This window comes from Ctenopharyngodon idella, chromosome 20, assembly GCF_019924925.1.
Source record: "Ctenopharyngodon idella isolate HZGC_01 chromosome 20, HZGC01, whole genome shotgun sequence".
NCBI lineage: Eukaryota > Metazoa > Chordata > Actinopteri > Cypriniformes > Xenocyprididae > Ctenopharyngodon > Ctenopharyngodon idella.
The window spans coordinates 28,418,995-28,439,629 of record NC_067239.1 but is presented as its reverse complement, the minus strand read 5'-3'; the positions used below and the strand labels follow the sequence as shown (position 1 = coordinate 28,439,629).

Below are 20,635 nucleotides of genomic sequence, written 5' to 3'. Positions count from 1 at the left end.
ATACATATAAGCAGCAAAGGAAAATCACCAACAAAGCTGCTCCTATTTACTGGCTGTGTCTCAAACAATAGCGAGTGAGTGACCGTCCTACCGTCACTTATAATGCCCAGAAATGCTGTCTAGCTCCCTAGGTTTTGAAACAGTAACCTGTCATTGTTTTCCACACATTGCTGAAAAAAAGAGAGCAAAGCAAGGGAAACTAACCGCCCTTTCCTGACATCATTTTATATAAACAGGAAAGGTCTGGTGCTTTTGTTGTACTTTGTGGATGAGTTGTACTTTGAGCTTTAATAGTCTATACGCTACTATAAAATTCTGCCTGTTTCCTTAATATATGTACACTATGTCAGGTACTGTTAAAAGCTTGTATTTTTACATTTGTGTGGCCAATGACCCATGCAAACTAACACTGAGCTATTTTCAATATTTCAGCCCTTGACTCCCTGTAGTGAACTAGTCTGGTGATCTACAATGCCATCTAGTGCTCAGTATTATTTTTTGTCATAATATTCTGCAGCGGCAGTGCAGAAGCTTGTTGCTGATTAATCCTCAATAAAGAATGTTCTCTATATATGCGAATTGTATTTGAGCTGTGCGTACCCATAAGGCTACAAGCTATACCAAAATTCAGCCTACAATGCTTATCCATTCCTCACGTACACTAACTACACTAAACCACAAATCTAATTAAAGTGAAAACAATTAATTCAAATATTGTTTAGTTAAAATTGTTATTATAACTCAACGTTTATAAAAGTGAGGGTACAGTGATTTCGATATAAGATAGTTGCTGTATTACGTAACGCGCATTTATGTTTGTGTATGGGAGTTGTAGTTTATTTGTGTTCGATTCTCTTTAAAGGAAGTTCTTTTCATTGCGGTCTCAGAACTCAAAACCCCATAATTCCTCGATGGAGCGTCCAGTACGCCCACGCTTAATAAACGCAATGACAGTAATCCCTGCTGCCATAGTGACAGAGCGCGAGTGAAGCTAGCAGATAAGCAAAAATAGGTTTTAGTGTTTATCTGTTAATTTAACAACAGAAGTAATGGACAATTCCGGGAAAGAAAAGGAGGCAATTCAGCTTATGGCTGACGCCGATAAGAAAGTGAAGTCTTCCGGCTCTTTTTTAGGAGGAATGTTTGGGTAAGATTAAACAGATGCTTCCTTCCCTATTTATCCTACCATTCCGCTAGTCCGTTAAAATAAGTATATCGTCAATATGATTATGTTTCCAAGCTTTGGCTTTAGGTTTACTAGTTAACGCTGAGTTTTATTGCAGTAAAACTAAAAATATATATGAATTTCATTGTACAACGGACCCAAGCTGTTACAGGCCGCTTTGCGCATCAATCGGTAGAAAAAGGCTTGTTAATTATAAAGGGTAGTTGAATTTCTTTGCAATGATCATAATGACTTAATAATAAATCAAACAGTAACAATATATTTGATGTGATTGCATGACTGGACCTGTAAGTGAAGTGTTTTGTGTTTGGCGCATTAGTGGCGCAGTGGCTGCAGTATTTACATTAATTTGCTTGTTTTTATGTCACTATAAAAATACTAAGAAACGCAGTATCATGGTACTACCACAGTGCCCAAAATATTATTAGTTAATGCAATCGAGTAGGAACGTCATGACACTTTTACATACTGAATAAAAGTATACAGTAAATGAAGAAAAAATAATAAAAGTGGCATGACATTTTATATATATATATATATATATATATATATATATATATATATATATATATATATGAATTATACATTATGTAATATTTAATTTAATAATGGCTTACAGTTAAAGTTATTGTAAAACAAGATATGTGTTGCTAGTTCAATTTCCATAGATGTATTAAATATTTATTAAAGGGTTAGTTCACCCAAAAATGAAAATAATGTAATTAATTACTCACCCTCATGTCGTTCCACACCCTTAAGGCCTTCATTCATCTTCGGAACACAAATTAAGATATTTTTGATTAAATCCGGTGGCTCAGTGAGGTCTGCATTCACAGCAATGACATTTCCTCTCTCAAGATCCATAAAGGTACTAAAAACATATTTAAATCAGTTCATGCGAGTTCAGTATTTCTACCTTAATATTATAAAGCGACGAGAATATTTTTGTGCGCCAAAAAAAGAAAATAACGACTTTTCAACAATATCTAGTGATGGGCCGATTTCAAAACACTGCTTCGAAGCTTTGCGAATCAAATTAGTGACATTATTTTCATTTTTGGGGTGAACTAACCCTTTAAGTGTACTTATTTTTTTAAATAAATCAAGTTAGATTTGTAACTTATTTTAAAAGTAAACATTTATTAAAAGAGCGGCTGATTAAAGTAGTTTTAAGAGAGCTCAGTGTTGACAGCAACATAAAAGTGAGATGTTTTACTGACATCCAAAACATATAAGCGCACATTCAGTGTTATTTATAGTAAACAAGCCTTGACCTAGTATGTTGGAGATGGATTTAATTTGAATTGGTTTGATTAATATGATATGAGGCACTTCAAAAACTGACCCAATTGAATATTTCCACCAGGACACAAGTTATCTAGGACTTTCTGTTTATTACCAGCAATACTTTTCTGACTTAACCCAATAATATACGTATATATACAATCAAATTTTGCTTGTAAATTCTGACTAATATTTATAAGGCATCTAACATCTGGCTTATAGATTTATTAGGCAAACATTATAATTTTAAGATATTAAAATGGACAAAAAGACAACTGAATTTTCTCACATCTTTCAGGGGAAATCACAAAGTGGAAGAGGCTTGTGAGATGTACGCCAGAGCGGCCAACATGTTCAAAATGGCCAAAAACTGGAATGGTATGTGCTTTATAGTGGTGCAGGAATTACATACTTCATTTTTAACAATCATTATTGTATTATATAATGCTTTAAAGGTCATTGTTATGTAACACGCATTCAAATGGTTTGAATGGCCACTGACCACTTGTCATTTCTGAATGATTATCTCATTAATGCAAGTTATTATAGTGTTATCTTGAATATTAAAATGGCTTTGTTTGTAATTTACAGGATGTATTGATGTTTATTATATATTCATATTGCACTGATGAGGTTTGTGTGTTTGTATCCAGCTGCAGGCAATGCTTTCTGTCAGGCGGCCAGACTTCACATGCAGCTTCAGAATAAGCACGATTCGGCCACTAGCTACGTCGATGCGGGAAACGCCTTCAAGAAGGCAGATCCACATGGTGAGGACACAGATGATAACTCCCAGTTCCATGACAATCACAGAGCTCATTTATTCTGAATTAGCAGATGTTGAGGCATCTCAAGATGAATATACTGTATGAGGCCTGACTTTTGAGATGCATCACATTATCCTAAATTTGTTCTTAAACCAAATCTCTAAGAATCAGTTCATCCTATCACTTTATTGCTTACTGGATTCTTTAAAGGTACACTATGTAACTTTTTTGTTCAAAATGGACAACATTTAAATAATGAGTCAATACATCATCAATCCTTCTTCCAAAACCTGTTTTTGTCTTACCCGGATTTACTGTGTTAGCCTATTACAATTGTTTATATTTTAGACCTAGGGTGAAATTGCGTACATGCGTCATTCACCAGTGCGTGTCTTGTCCTATCCGTAAATAGAGAGAAGTTGCTCTGGCTACTTTGACGCATGTATGATGTGGGAGTGGTGTAGGTTACTTGTCACAACGACTGAGAAAGGTTGACATGGAGCACCTAAACCTCTGGGGGGAAAAAAGAGGAGAGTGTGTTGGCAAAAAAAAAAAAAAAAAAACGCAACAGAGCTTGTAATAAAACAAGAATCAACATTGGCTTGGCTTTTCTGAGATGTCGAGAACTGAGAGATTTTAAATGTTGTAAGGAATTGAGTTAGGTATTTAATTGAACAGATAAATTGCACTATGTAGCTCTCTAACAGTTCATTGTACAGCATTATCTATTGTGAAGGCTCATTTTATTATGGTTGTTGCAGAGCTGTGCTGGAAATTATTTTTAAGGAAGTACCGTGTCTATTAATGGGTTAAGTTACAGTAACTTCTTCAGCTAGTCGGCTTGAGATCCTTTCCGTATAATTTGGTTATATCTCTTAAGCCTAGCAGTGAATGTTTTATGAGCAGTATGATAACCATATTCAGCAGAGTTGAAGCAAAACCAAAACAATGTTCTTCTGCAAAATGCATGCAGTTTTGTTTTTTAACCACTAGAGGGCCAAAAGTTACATAGTGTACCTTTAACTAAATGAATCTCATTTTATAACAGTTGTTTCTGTTTGAACTGAACAGTGTTGTTTTTAAGTATTATATGCTGTATTATATATTGTAGTATGTATTAATACTTTGAATTAGTTTTCCAGTTTTCATTTTCATTTTGGTTTTAGTAATTTTGTTATGTGCTTTTGTCATTTTTATTATTTATTTTTAATATTTCTATTTAATTCAGTTTGTTAATTTTTTTCATCTAATATTTATTTCAGTTAATGAAACTATTTTTAATAGTTTTAGTTAACAATAACAACACTGGAAATGAAGTTTGAAGAACATCAGAACAATGAAACTCAGACAATGAACACTGTCCTCTGACTCTGACTTAAAGGGATAGTTCACCCAAAAATGAAAATTCTGTCATTATTTCCTCAACCTCAAGTTGTGCTAAACCTGCATGAAGTTCATTCTTGTGCTGAACATAAAGGAAGATATTTTGAAGAGTACTATGGAAGTCAATGGGGACCAGAAACTATTTGGTTACCCACATTCTTCAAAACATCTTCTTTTGTGTTCAGCAAAAGAAAGAAAGTAATACAGGTTTGGAACTTGAGGGTGAGTAAATGAAACATTAGTGGATTTTGCATAAACAGTTTATTAGAAATGTTAATTGTTCTTTAGACACAATAATTCAGCAGTGTAGCCATGTATCTAATAAGAGAATTTTTATATGTTAGTATGGGTTGTCATTTGGTTAAAATGTTAATCAAGTTAATTACACTTGGCTATTTATCCTATACATTTTATATATATATATATATATATAATCAGATTAAAGAGTAAATCACTGAATAGACAAAAAAATGCCCTTAGAAGTCAATAAATTGTTTTATTTCCATATCATTGATCATAAGTCTGACTGTCTAACTCTTCCTCCTTCTCTTTAATGCTTGCGATTAGAGGCTATCAAGTGCTTAAACGCAGCCATTGATATTTACACAGACATGGTAAGATGTTTTTATAGCAGACAAATTCATAGTTCATATAATGTTCAGTCAGGCTGTTCCATTTCTGTTCTTTGTTTCATCTGGGAGCATTTTAAGCTGCAATTCACTTTTTAACTGTCCAGCAATCCACCAACTATTACAGGAGAAACTCCCACAGAGCATTTGAACAGAATAATGAGACAGTAAAGCATTCCTCTTCCTTCCAAAATCTAGGAGAAATATCATGAAGTCACTAGATGAGGCTTATAATCTGTATAATCCACAAAGCATGTAGATGTGCAGATATATTAGAAGAGCTTGATGGATACTGAATGAAATATTCAGTTGATATTCATTTTATAATGTCTTTTTTGTTCTGTCCTCAGGGAAGATTCACCATCGCAGCCAAGCATCATATCACAATCGCTGAGGTGTACGAGTCAGAGCTGGTGGACATTGAGAAGGTACAAAAATGTCGTTTGGTGTAACCTGAAGGTGCATCTTATTTATATGGCATATACTGAGAATGTAGAATGGTGTAGGACAGATTTCTTCTGTAGGACACTGAATTCTTAAAACTACAAAATTGATTCTGTTTCTGGTTGATCAAAGGCGATTGCACATTATGAACAAGCGGCTGACTATTACAAAGGAGAGGAATCAAACAGGTAAGCCAAGGACTTGTGTTTTCACCAGGTTTTATGATTTAATTAAGGCATTTTGAATGTTAGTTTAAGCTTTGATATGGTCCATTTGCTTAATTTACAGCTCTGCAAACAAGTGTCTGCTGAAGGTGGCTTCATACAGCGCTCAGTTAGAACAGTACCCGAAAGCAATAGAGATTTACGAGCAGGTATGCCATCTGTTGATCTCCTGCAGATTCTTCCAGCATTACTCACTCACCAGCAGTTGCTAAATCACTCAGGAATTCCTGTCTGTGTGTGTGAACAGGTTGGAACCAACACCATGGACAATCCCCTTCTGAAATACAGCGCCAAAGAGTACTTCTTCAAAGCTTCTTTGTGTCACTTCATCGTGGATGAGCTAAACGCAAAGGTCAGTTCTCAATCGAGGATGCGCTGATTGATACGGAGAACTGATACAGATGATATGTATGATTTCTTTTCTGTTGTAGATCGCTATTGAAAAGTATGAAGAGATGTTTCCAGCCTTCTCGGATTCAAGAGAATGCAAACTTATGAAGGTTTGTGATTATAGAGTTTGTGATGTATATAAAAACACATTTTTAATCAGGGTTGATTAGACTAGTGAGTAAAGCAGAAAAAAATGAAGTCTGGTTGTAATGAAGGACTCCATATCTGACAGGATGGATCAGAAATGAACTTTTCCATTAAATTGCAGTATTTGCATTGGAAGTGATATCCTGGGACATTTCTTACCTTTGTAAAGGCAATTTTTGTAATTATCTTATTAAATGTCTTGTTTTTTAATAATTTTATGAAAAGTAGGGTTTTTCATAAACACTTTTTTTGTTATTCTTGTTCTCTTAACATCCTGATACCAATCAATAATAGAAGTGGTCTAAATATTAAACCATTTGCATGTATCTTCTGTTGAAGTCTCAGGACCAAAAATGTTGAATGCAATGATACGATATCCTACCTGCCTGTCAAAATATTTCCATACCTCCGAGCACCTGCTTGCACAGACATCACATGTCATCAGCGCGTTCAGTAAGGCTATGCAGAGTCACTGAGCACCGCAAACAAACAGCAGCCACCTTTTACAGTTCCTCCTGAAACATAGCAATGAGCTTGTGCTGCGTTCACGCCATAGCTATCGTAATTAAAAGATGGAAACCTGTGACGTTCTACTCGGAGCGGTTCACGTCCTCAGACTTGGATTTGTTATGTAATGTTACAACCAAAATTGACTTTGCACCGTCTGAACAAGCCAGAAATTATTTTGCCAAATAATTATGTCAGATAAATAAATATTTCCCTCATATTTTGATGGTTTAATCGAAATTGTAGGGTCATTAAAAACAAATATCCCCTCTGGACATCACTTTTGGCCTCTACTGTATAAAAATTGTGAAATTAAAAAACAGGAACTCATTACAGGTTAAGGCTGCACTATTATTATTGTGGATTATTGCCCTTGATATTGTAATAATGATGTCTATTAACAGAATACATTACAAACGTTTTGTATGTGGGAAAACGGCATATTCTACACAGGCAGTGCAACCTGAGAAGCATTTATTGTATTAGAAAATCAAGATTTGACATTGGTTATCTTAGCAGCATTCAAAAAGGAAACTCTTAAATTATATAGAGAAAGCGAGCAAAGAACGTTTCCCATCACTGAAGTGGTCAATGAGCTGTAAACATCATGTTTTGCACCACTTTCAAATATTAATTTTTATTGTTGTGTAATTATAAGAGTTTTTGTCCTTACAGAAACTTTTAGAGGCCCATGAGGAGCAAAACGCAGAGGCTTTCACAGAAGCGGTAAGACTTTTACTGTCAGCATCTTTTAAAAGAAAATCCATGATATCATCTTTCCATTTTATTCTTAAAAAATAAATGTAATCGATTTTTTTTTTTTTTCTTTAACCAATGGCACGAGTCTGGGACGGGACTGTCTACTTGGTCCTCATTTTTGCAATTCCTCTTGGTGACACTAATGGCACAGAAATTTCATATTGTGTCAGTGTCAATTTTTAATTACCTTTTATTTTTATATTCTTAGTTTTCATGTTCATTTTTGTTTAATCTTTAGTATTTTTGTTATGTGATTTTTGTCATTAGTTTTTTTTTTTTTTTTTTAAAGGACCAATTTATTATATTAGTTTTAGTTTTTACTCCTTTCGAGTTAATAATTTTAGGCAACATTTCAAATTTTTTCAACTAATATTTATATTTTACTAATACTTTATTTCAATGAATAGAAATGTTTAAGTTATAGTTAATGCTAATAGTTCATTTTTCCACAGTTCCTCCATATGATAAGAGTTTTTCCTTTCCATCTTTTAGGTGAAGGAGTTTGACTCCATCTCACGCTTGGACCAGTGGCACACCACCATGCTTCTGCGGATCAAGAAGACCATTCAGGGCGACGAGGGCGACCTAAAATGATCTGGACCACCCACTGCATGGCACCATCTTCCCCCACTTCCATTTCACATCAGTTTTGTGCAATGGCCTAGTCCAGGTTTCCCAAAACAGTATGTCAAAATGTATTGCAGCAGCATTTCTAGAGAATATACTTATAAGCCTGTACTGTTAACATTGATATCCAGTTATATAATATAGCACATATCAAAATTTGGCACTGCAGTTCAAAGATCTGCTCTGGTTTCCCTGGTGCGTTACGAGGGTATTTCTGGAAACACGGAGATTTGAGGATACAATGGGAATTTGAGATAGTCCTCGGGTTCTTTTGCAACAGTCACTGAATTGCAATGTGCTAGAGCTGCATGAATTGTACAGATTATTAATTATTGAGTCAGTGCAGCAGGATTGTGTATTTTGATTAGTATTATTTAGACATGGACCTTTATGTTGTTTTATTTGTGCAGTTTTTGTAGTCTGCTTACACTAGTTGGCATGCAGGCCTCAAAATGCAGCCCATGTTTAATTTTAATCGGTGTTCAAGTAACACCAGACATTCATGCAGCACTGAGAATTTCAGTTTCCCATAATCCACCATTTTGAATTGGAATTTAAATTCTTACAAAAATGTCTTTATCGTGTCATACCTGATGGAAATTTCTATTTTTATCCACTCTTTGAAATTTTACTTTTGGATTGTTTTCTTAAATGTATATTTATTTATTTAATTTAATTATTATCTGAAATATTATAATTAGTCTAATAATATTATAATTAGCCAGAAATATTATTAATATATTATTACTCTAGTAATATATTTTTTACACCGTCTAAGTTAAATCACCATCTCCATCAGCACAGAAATTGATGCGTTTATAAAATCCTTGTATAACCTTTATTAACATGCTCTATGTGTGTGTCGTGTTGTGAATACAAAGCTCATGTTACTCTCCACTCCTGTGGTCTTTAGCAGCGCATGTCATTCTGTGTTTCACGTGTCGTGACGTCTGTATTTTACCATATTCTAGAGTTTTTAAGAAGCCATGAAGACGTACCAAACAATGTACTTTCCCACAGAGCAACTGATGTCTTTGCTGAATGTCTGTGAGAATGTGCAGAAATAAAAACCAGTACTGAAATGGCTATATGATTCAGTTCTATCGGTTTCCGCCTAAATACTCAGTGCTACATTGTGGCAAGTAACTCCTATGCTGCTTGTGCTGTGGACACTGATGATCAAATCACATGGCTAGTTAAGGAAAGAAAATATATATAATTATTCACTTTAAATTTATTTATACTCTACCATTCAAAAGTTTGGGGTAAGATTTATTAATGTTTTTGAATGACAGCTCTTCTGCTCATCAAGACTGTATTTATTTGATCAAAAATACAGTAAAAACAGCAATATTGTGAAATATTACGAAAATGTCAAAGAACGGTTTTCCGTGTGAATATATTTTAACATTTAATTTATTCCTGTGATCAGGATCAGGTCATCATGGGCCAACTTTTGCCTGCAGGCCCTGGTTGGGGCATCTCTGATCTAAAAGACAAAAAGGAAGCTGAATTCAATAGACACTTTATTGAATGAGTTTAAGGAGTGTTGTCATGGTTGCAAATCATTATACACATGATTGTAGTTTACTAAAAATGAAGCATTGCATCATTTGAAAAGTGTACTTGTAGTGTTGAGAATAATAAATATCAATGAAAAGCATTATAAAGCCAATATTTGGTTTTACAAGAAACACAAAAAAACAATTTAATGACAAGACGTTCCCTAGAAATGAAAGGGGAAATCGTATATAATGTCAGAAACAAACCAGAGAAGAATTTAACATTGTGATTTAAGAACTGTACAAGTTACACACAATATAGATGATTTTCTCCAATCACGGCACCAAATCAAGATAGTAAATGAACATTTTGATATCCTTCATAAAGTATTTACAACTGATTGATTCTGACGAGTTTTTGCAACTGAAGTTTGTCTACTCAGCACCCTCTCCTACTGAGATTTCTATGCCGTTTGAAGCTTCTGCAGTCTGTATGATTTTGTCGACTTCCTGTTGGGTGTCTGCACAGTCCGTCTCCCCTACCATAACAGACTGGACCGCTACACACTCTTCAACTGCAGCCGAAGCCAGAACGTTCTCAGTTTCATCGGCTCCTGATGCTGCAGCAGTCGTTGCTGGAGCCAATATGGCATCTGAAACGTGACCGGTGACTGTGATGGGCACAGAACCGGATATCGATGGCGAAACGCTGATGGAATGTGCGACCGAAATAGGGATGGAGAAGGGTACGGTCACGGGCATCCCAACCGCAGAAGCATCTAGAGATATCACGCTGGTGCCATCCGTAGTGACTAGCGGCTGCAGTTGTGTGCCCGCGGGCACTTCGGTCTGGATGACCGTGAGGCCGCCCAGAGCGGTGTGGCTGACCAGCGCGATGGTTCCAGGTCCGGCCCAGTCTCCAGAAATGGTCACGGGCTCTCCGGACACGGCCACCACTTCTTGGGGCTTCCCTGTATCGCTCTGATGAGCCTGTGCGTCAGGAACAGCAGCCACTGCCTTGTCCTTTTTCTGAGAAGAGCCTTTAGGTTTCTTGACTCTGTCTTCAACATTTCCCTCCAAAACAACCAGGAAGTTCTTCCATGGAGTTTGTTTGTCATGAGTCTGAAATATGGAAAAAGTCCCAATTCAATGCACACCTCTAAATCCCTACTGTCTTAAAGGGATAGTTCACCCAAAAATGGAAAATTTTCCCATAATTTACTCACTCTCAAGCCATCCAAGGTGTATATGACTGTCTTCTTTCAGTCAAACACAATCAGAGTAATGTTAAAATATCCTGGCTCTTCCAAGCTTTATAATGGGAGTGAATAGTAACCAATATGAAGCCACTGATTCTTGTTTAAAAGTTATAATATGGATATTTTTCTTATAAAAACGCATCACTTCACTTCAGTAGGTCTTTATTAACCCCCTTGTGCCGTATGGATTACTTTTATGATGGATGGATGCATTTGTTAGGCTTCAAATTATCGGTCACTATTTACTCCTATTATAAAGCTTGGAAGAGCCAGGATATTCCGATTCTGTTTGACTGAAATAAGAAAGTCATATACACGTAGGATGGCTTTAAGATGAGTAAATTATGGGAACATTTTAATTTTTGAGTGACCTAACCCTTTAAAAATACTTTTTCAGATTTTAAATGTAAGTTTTATTTCTTTAAAAAGTTAGGAAACATCAGTAACAGGTTTAGTTGGCATACTGGAACCTATAAAAATACTTACAGTCCTTCTGGACTTTTTGCACCATTTATAGTTAAATAAATCGTGATTTAATGTTGTAATGCAATGAACTGAAAGCCCTTGGGTGTGAATAGATTTTTTATAGGCACTATAAACCCACTTATAAAACCAAGCTGTGTGAAGTAGCAGGTTCTTTACCATAGTGTGTCGGCGTACGGTGGATTTGTCTGTGAACGTTCTTCCACACATGCTGCACATGTACGGCTTCTCTCCTGTGTGGATTCTCTGATGTCTCTGCAGGGCGTTGAGTTGAGTGAACTGCTTGTCACAGTCCTTACAATGATACGGCCTTTCACCTGTGAAGAAAGCAGTGTCAAAACAGATAGTTTGGTTTTTTTAATGATCGTCCCTATTGTAAAATATACACAAACCTGTGACCGTACATCAGCAGTGCATTGCTTGATCATCACCAGCCTATGGTTATGCTAATGAACTATATTCGCAGTTTATTGTAATTACAATTAATGCAATTATTTATTGCACATTGGTGTCTTTCATCAAACTGCTTTTCCCACTATTTTATATTATCAATATGCTTTAGTATGTCACATTAGTGACCATTTTTGCACTACTTGAGTGAAATGAACAGCAATATTCAATTACTTGTGAAGGATACCTGTGTGTATTTTCATATGCTGGTGGAGGGAGTTCCTCTGAGCAAACGTTCTTCCGCAGGTTTCACATTTATAGGGTCTGAATCCAGAATGGATTCTATTGTGATGTTTCAGGTATTCTTTGGATGCAAAGCTCTTCCCACAGTTCTCACACATGAACGGCTTTTCACCTAGAGAAGAGGAAGTCATTATCTTTTGCCATCATATTATTTCTCTTTCAGTAACAAGAATCAGTTCACTAACCTGTGTGGCATCTTCTGTGGTAAGACAGCATGTGGTTCTGGGTAAATCTGGCATCACAGAGGTCACAGGCGAAAGGTTTTTCTCCGGTGTGGATCCTGGAAAAATAAATATAAGATAGAATGCATAATTTATGCGAAACCCAAGATGTTCATTAAGGATGCATAACATATATGTGACTATTTCAGTATTTGCAATTTAAACCACCATGTTTAAAGGGTTAGTTCACCCAAAAATGAAAATTTGTCATTAATTACTCACCCTCATGTCGTTCCAAACCCGTAAGACATCCGCTAATCTTCTGAACAAAAATGAAAATCTTTTTAATGAAATCTGAGAGTTTTCTGTCCCTCCACTGACAGCTGCGCAACTACCATTTAAGCCCCAGAAAAGGTAGTAAAGACATCATTAAAGTAATCCATGTGACTCCAGTGGTTTAACCTCAATTTTATGAAGTGACGTGAGTGCTTTGTTTGCTCAAAAGAAAACATAATTTACCAATTTATTTACAAAATATTGTAAATAAATATTGTAAATATATTAATTTCCAATGTGTTTATGAGAACACCATGATGCATACAGTTGCAAGAAAAAGTATGTGAACCACTTGCAGAATCTGTGAAAATGTGAATAATTTTAACAAAATAAGAGAAATCATACAAAATGCCTGTTATTATTTAATTAGTACTGTCCTGAGTAAGATATTTTACATAAAAGATGTTTACATATAATCAACAAGACAAAAAAAATAGCTGAATTTATTGAAATGACCCGATTCAAAAGTTTGTGAACCACTGATTCTTAATACTGTGTGTGGTTAATCTATGACTATGGTCTGGATGATCTATGACTGTTTTTTTGTTGTGTGATGGTTGGTGATGGTGATGGAGTCCCTTGTTTGTCCTGAACAGTTAAACTGAGCTCTGTTCTTCAGAAAAATCCTCCAGGTCCTGCAGATTCTTCAGTTTTCAAGGATTTTTTGCATATTTTAACCCTTTACAACAGTGACTGAATGATTTTGAGATCCGTCTTTTCACATGGAGGACAAGTGAGGGACTCAAACACAACTATTAAAAAAAGGTTCAAACATTCACTGATGCTCCAGAAGGAAACACGACGCATTAAGAGTCGGGGGGTGAAAACTTTTGAACAGGATGAAGATGTACAAATTTTTCTTATTTCGTTTAAATATCAATTTTTTTCATTTAGTCCTGCCCTTCGGAAGCAACAGAAGATACATGTTTCCCATAAGACAAATTAAGTACAATTTACCTTGATCTTCAAATGCTCTTAATGCATCGTGTTTCCTTCTGAAGCATCAGTGAATGTTTGAACCTTTTTTTAGTTGTGTTTGAGTCCCTCAATTGTCATCAGTGTGAAAAGAAGGATCTTAAAATCATTCAGTCACTGCTGGAAAGGGTTCAAATATGCAAAAAATCCTTGAAAACTGAAGAATCTGCAGGAGCTGGAGGATTTTTCTGAAGAACAGAGCTCAGTTTAACTGCTCAGAACAAACAAGGGACTCATGAACAACCATAAAAAAAACAAAAAAACAGTCGTAGATCATCCAGGTAACCACACACAGTATTAAGAATCAATGGTTCACAAACTTTTGAATGGGGTAATTTTAATAAATTCAGCTATTTTTTTGTCTTATGGATTATATGTAAACATCTTTTATGTAAAATATCTTACTCGGGACAGTACTAAATGAAAAATAACATGCATTTTGTATGATCTCTCTTATTTTGTTAAAATTTTTCACATTTTCACAAATTCTGCAAGTGATTCACATACTTTTTCTTGCAACTGTACATGTTGTGTTGACATGAGAGAGGACGTTGTTACGTGAACGTGCGTTGGAGATTAATATTTTGTAAATAAAGTGGTAAATTATGTTTTGTTTTGTTGTTTTTTTTAACAAAGCACTTGCGTTGTTTCATAACAATTGCATGGATTACTTTAATGATGTCTTTACTACCTTTCTGGACCTAGAACGTGGTAGTTGCGTAATCTGTCAATGGAGGGACAGAAATCTCTGATTTCATCAAAAATATCTTCATTTGAGGGTGAGCAATTAATGACTTCTACTTTTTCTGAGGAAAATGTAAGCGATGCCTGTGCAAATTTTGCTGTCATGATGGTAGTGTGTTGTGGCTTGTTGCCAGGGTGTTGCTATACAGCTGCTAAGGTTTTCGGGACAGGTTGCTAATATGTGTGGCTAATAATGAGTGGTTGCTTACTGACAAAAGCCAATTTGACGTAGCATTCATGTATTTAACACCCTAATATTAAGGGTAGGAGATTTGGGGTTTGTTCAAATCACATGTAATAGCTAAACTAATGTATCCCAGATGTTGCCACTACCTTTGATGTGTCTTGAGGGCTGAACTTTGGGAGAATCTAGATCCACACTCATCGCATTTGAAGGGTTTGTCCCCCGAATGCGTCCTCTCATGCAGAGTCAGGGCCGTTTTGGAGCTCAGAGATTTGCCGCAGATGTGGCAGTAGTGCCTGTCCGTGCCGCCCTCGTGCACCTGCCGTCTGTGGCGGGTCACGTCCTTCTTGCGCTTGAAGGTTTTGTTGCAGATATCGCAGGGGAAGAGCCTCTCGTCGTTGTGCACGTGCCTCTGGTGGATTTTCAGATTGCAGCGGTTGGCAAACGTCTGCTGGCAGATGTCGCAGCGGAACGTGGTGTCCATTTGAACCCCGTGGCTGACCTTCAAGTGTTTCAGGTAGCTCTTCTCGTAATAGAAAGAGCGGCTGCATTTTTCACACCTGTACTTTGCAGTTCCTTTCTTGATTTCCTTCTCTGCTTCATCTGCCTCATCACCTTCGTCCATTTCCTCATTAGGCAGGTAGTCTGATTCCTGAGGGTCTTCCTCAGGCCCCTCATCGTGAGGTGACTCGGACCCAGTGTCATCACAAGTGTCTTTTTCACACAAAGTATCCTGTGATGGTTCTGCCTCTGGATCATGTGAAGTCTGTTCTTCTTCTGCTGCCGTGTCGGATTTGTCAAACGTTTCTGTTTGTATCTTTGACTTTTTCAGAGGGAAGTCCACAGAGACTCTACGACCAGCTAACCTACTGCTTCTCCTGCCGTGCACGTCCGGTTCCGTCTCCTTCACATTTTCGGGCACTTTCACTGTCTTTTTTCTCTTTATTGCTCTTTTCACACATTCTTGTTTTGTCTTGACTTGTGTACTTGAAGTATTTGAATCCACATCATCTTTCTGTAGAGACTCAGCTGAAACGGTGCTGGGAATTTCTGCCTCACATGCATCCACCAAGTCTTGGCACTTCAGGAGATTAGCCATTTGTAATACGGTACTGATGTAACTTTTCTCCACCTCCATTTTCCCAGAATACACATATTCCAAGAATTTTGCAAATGCATTTGGTGAAATTTCACACAGGAAAATCTTTTTCACTTGGTCACTAGCTAACAGATGGGATTTGAAGTAACCACTGGATGCGGCAAGGACCACCTGATGGGCTTCAAACTCTTCCAGCTCTCCTTGAAAATCCACCTGCACCGTGATGTCGCACAGGTTTCCCATGGTCCTCAGCTTCCACATGGCATTGAGCAGATTCTTGTGGTGACAGCTGGATTGCAGTTGAACAAATCCATCACTCATCTTCACTGGTTTCTGCAGCTGCCACGACATAAATAAGGTAAGTCATTTTACAGACACATTTATCATTTTATATATATATATGCATTTACTGTGACAAATTCATAGTTTTTTTTTTTTTTTTTAAACAGGCAGTTAATATTATAATAAACAACAACGAAGACTTTTAAACACCTTTTAAACCACCCTAAATCACTTTGAGTTGTTTTTTAATGAATAAAATGAATATGACCACTGTATTTCTGTACTAAATACTTTTTGTGCTACATTAATGTTAAGCCAGTTATAGTACATGCTAAAATATAGCTTTGTAGATCATGGTAACGGCCCAAAATATATATAAACCAATATCTCTCGCAGTCTCATTTAAATGTATTTTATTTACATAATTATTTATATGTGTTCATTTATCTGCTTTGGAGCAAAAACCGTCAAGAGAAAATAAAATGGGACGCTAAAGCAGTTAGCATCATTAGCTTTGTCTTCAGATATTAGAAACTGTGCTAATGTAACTTAAGAGAGAAATACAGGTGAATAGATCAGATGTTTAATATCCATCTGTGACATGCCGTGAAAGGAGGGTTTGCATTGCAGACTGGAGATTTCTTACCGTAAGGCCAGTAAAACGACAGCCCTGTACAAATCAAATCCACAGGCACAATAAGAGTATTTCCGGTAGAACGCGCACTCAGCGCACACTAGAGCAGAGGGCATCATGGGAAATTGAGTTTTCTTTTATAGAATATCTTAATTCGTTTTTTTTTTTTTATTACATTCTGTCTGTTAAATCCTTCCCATATACTACTACTACTACTACTACTAATAATAATACCATACTTTATCTAAGTACACGTTAAACACTACAAATACATAAGATTTTAATTTTTAATGGATTTAAAGCTTTTTTATTAACTTTTATTTGTTTGTGTTTTTGTTGTAAACTGTATTTGTGTTTTGTATGGATAGATAAGATTCATCTGATCTTGATTATTTTATTTATTACTGAGGACCTTCTTATACTTCATGCATAAATTTATATATACATATACATCAAATGAAAATTTGTCTTATAATTTTATAATGTCAAACTATTTATAATTTCAGATTAGGTTTTCCTTCATAACTTGCCCTTCAGTTTTTTTTTTTTGTTTTTTTTTTTTGGGTCAGAGTTCTAAAGACATGTCTGTGGTGGAAAATATTGCTCATGCTGTAAACACAACCACCCACCCACTCTGTGCCTGTGGCTTGTGACCTTTGCAAAACAAGATATTGCTCTTAAAATACTAAAGGGCAACTGAGTTCATGGGTAAACTGTTACCACCCTATTACTATTTTTGCCTGTGAATGCATACAAGGAGGTCAGCAATCTGCTACAGTCTGCATGCATTTTGGGGGGAATAAAGACCAGTCAGCAGTTATTTTCCCCTATGTTTCTCAGACCGTACAAGTACAGGTCTATAGGGAATTGTGCGGCCTAATCTGAAACACCAGCTTCAAGACTCATGTTCACAGATGGGCAGAGATAAAAATATAGATGAAGCCTAACAAGCTTAGTTTTAGGTTTTATTACAGAGCTACTGGCAGTAAATCTCTGTAATAAATGAATTAGCTCAGAATTGAATCACACAAAATTGCATCACACATGTAGCCACGTTTTAAACACATTTTCTGATGTTATTTAAAGCCTGTAGCTATTTAATTTTTTTTTAAAAATGGAATAGCAATAACATTTATGTGTAAACTATGCACAATGCATATCCCACAATGCAATGAACTTGAATATATAGAATACTATAGAAAATCTAAAGAACCTTTTTCCAGTAAAAAAGAACCTTTTAATGTTCCATGGATGTTCATGTTCTTCATGAAATCATCAATGCTAATAAAGAACCTTTATTTTTAAAGGGTTAGTTCACCCAAAAATTAAAATTCTGTCATTAATTACTCACCCTCATGTCGTTCTACACCCGTAAGATATTCGTTCATCTTCGGAACACAAATTAAGATATTTTTGATAAAATCCGATGGCTCAGTGAGGCCTCTATTGCCAGCAATGTCACTGAACCTCTCAAGATCCAGAAAGGTACTCAAAACATATTTAAAACAGTTTAAGTGACTACAGTGGTTCTACCTTAATATTATAAAGTGAGAATACTTTTTGTGCACCAAAAAAACCCCAAAATAACGACTTTTCAAAAATATCTAGTGATGGCCGATTTCAAAACACTGCTTCATGAAGCTTTACAAATCTTTTGTTTCGAATCAGTTGTTCAGAGTGCCAAAGTCAAGTGATTTCAGCAGTTTGATACGCGATCCGAATCACTGATTTGAAACAAAAGATTCGTAAAGCTTCGAAGCAGTGTTTTGAAATCGGCCATCACTAGATATTGTTGAAAAGTCGTTATTTTAGGGGTTTTTTTTGGCGCACAAAAAGTATTCTAATCGCTTCATAACATTACGGTTGAACCACTTTACTTACATGAACTGTTTTAAATACGTTTTGAGTACCTTTCTGGATCTTGAGAGGTTCGGTTACATTGCTGGCAATAGAGGCCTCACTGAGCCATCAGATTTCATCAGAAATATCTTAATTTGTGTTCCGAAGATGAACGAAGGTCTTACGGGTGTAGACCGACATGAAGGTGAGTAATAATTACATTATTTTCATTTTTGGGTGAACTAACCCTTTAAGAGTGGTTTGAGTCATACTAGCTCATGTCCACCAGATGGCGCTGTTGCACACAGATTAGTTGAAAGCGGATAATGGAAAACTGGACCTGAGTTTGGTATGGTATGCATGTCCGGGCTTTGCATTTGATCCTCTGCATTAATTTGATCTGTACAAAACCCACCCGCTAGACACTGAAAACTAAACACAGACATGGAAATACAGTGCAGTAATGTGGGACCCCTCTTAAGTTGTTAGGACATGTCAAGTTTAAACTGACTAAAAGTGACAGAGGCATTTCTAAAGCGTCCACTGCCAAGATGTTTTCCCCTCAACGGCGGTCCCGTTTCACGCACAACGTGAGGTTTCATAAAATGCTCCGACTTTGGTATTAATGATCTGTTGAAAGAAATCTGGACTCTTTATGTATTCATTCTAGTCGTGTTCTATCACGCTAATCAGATGCAAGTTTAGACATTTTCTGTGTGTTAGTCCTCCAGGATTCACCAGGGGGTTTGCATGGTCTGCCAAGCGCTCTTTATTGACATAGGAAATCCATATGCCTTGCATTTCCCTTAATGAGTTCTGCAAGTGCGCGGCTCCTTCCGGTGACTCATGCTGCACTTGTGTGGACCGGAGACTGTGGTTTTCCATTTACCTCTGGAGCTCCGCCACGGCGTCTGCGCTGCTGTAACCCGGCACGCTTTCAAAACCAGACAGCTACAGAAAGCCCTCCTTCTCCCCCGGCTCAAAACAATGGAGCCACATCTGCCTCGGTGCATTATGGTAGGCCTACTCTTGGTCTGGAAATCTTGTCAGAGTGTCAGAGAGCAGGAAACCATGAAAAGGAATGCTAAGGTCACACTTTCACGCTGAACTTAACGCCAATAAACCCAGAATACTCTTAAAAAGTAAGACAGCAGGAAGAAGTGGTGTAGTGAAAACTGTTTTTAAATGGTAACTTGCCTGACAAACACAATACTGGCATTTAGTTGTCTTTCACCTTGCGGCCTGTTAATATACATGTTAAAGGGTTAATTCACCCAAAAATAAAAAATTCTGTCATTAATTACTCACCCTCATCGTCGTTACACATCCGTAAGACCTTCGTTCATCTTCGGAACACAAATTAAGTTTTACGAATCTTTTGTTTCAAATCAGTGCTTTGGAGTGTATCAAACTGCCAAAGTCACGTGATTTCGGTAAACGAGGCTTCGATACATCGTAAGTGTTTCGAAATTTCAGTGGTTCACCACTGGGCGGTGTGATTTTGGCAGTTTGAACCACTGATTCGAAACAAAAGATTCGTAAAGCTTCGAAGCTTCATGAAGCAGTGTTTTGAAATCGCCCATCACTAGATATTGTTGAATAAAGTCATTATTTTGTTTTTTTGCATTAAGGTTGAACCACTGTAGTCACATGAGCTGTTTTAAATATGTCTTTAGTAGCTTTCTGGGCATCTGAAAGTGTTCATTATCTTGCTGGCAATGGAGGCCTCACTGAGCCATCGGATTTTATCAAAAATATCTTAATTTGTGTTCCGAAGATGAACAAATATCTTATGGGTGTGGAACGACATGGGGGTGAGTAAGGCCTATAGGCCTATAAGTGAGACCGGGACTAGTCACTTGTCACGACTATATCTCAGTAACTATAGGGTTTTGAGTCCTACACAAAAAATTATATATGTAGACATGTGTATATATATATATATAACTATTGTATTTTCCATACATGCCAACTATGTTGAATTTTTTTTTCTATTATTATTTTTTCAGGGCAAGTTGTCAATACATACATATAAATCCTTTAAATCCTATACGTATCATCCATATGGATGGCAGGACCACTGTTGGCGCTTTTGGC

At 36.4% G+C, this 20,635-nt stretch overlaps 2 protein-coding genes across 3 annotated transcripts; one reads left to right on the top strand and one right to left on the bottom strand.

Annotated features, from left to right (window-relative positions):
• The first annotated feature begins 936 nt into the window (after positions 1-936).
• On the top strand, positions 937-9,433 carry napbb (N-ethylmaleimide-sensitive factor attachment protein, beta b). Of its 2 annotated transcripts, XM_051875303.1 has the most exons (11): positions 937-1,147; positions 2,769-2,848; positions 3,124-3,240; positions 5,188-5,234; positions 5,600-5,677; positions 5,826-5,881; positions 5,982-6,066; positions 6,165-6,269; positions 6,349-6,417; positions 7,637-7,687; positions 8,213-9,433. In XM_051875303.1, exons 1-11 carry the CDS (start codon positions 1,050-1,052, stop codon positions 8,312-8,314), a joined length of 888 nt encoding a protein of 295 aa, XP_051731263.1. In that variant the 5' UTR covers positions 937-1,049; the 3' UTR covers positions 8,315-9,433. The 2 variants fall into 2 exon arrangements, with proteins under 2 accessions (XP_051731263.1, XP_051731264.1); XM_051875304.1 differs by lacking the exon at positions 5,188-5,234 and having other exon boundaries at positions 963-1,147.
• A 423-nt stretch (positions 9,434-9,856) lies between these two features.
• On the bottom strand, positions 9,857-16,815 carry gzf1 (GDNF-inducible zinc finger protein 1). The gene is made up of 6 exons (XM_051875302.1): positions 16,712-16,815; positions 14,834-16,122; positions 12,470-12,564; positions 12,229-12,396; positions 11,751-11,908; positions 9,857-10,971 (listed from the first exon to the last, which is right to left on the bottom strand). The coding sequence occupies exons 2-6, from the start codon at positions 16,102-16,104 to the stop codon at positions 10,285-10,287; spliced, it is 2,379 nt and encodes a 792-aa protein (XP_051731262.1). The 5' UTR covers positions 16,105-16,122; positions 16,712-16,815; the 3' UTR covers positions 9,857-10,284.
• Positions 16,816-20,635: the final 3,820 nt, after the last annotated feature.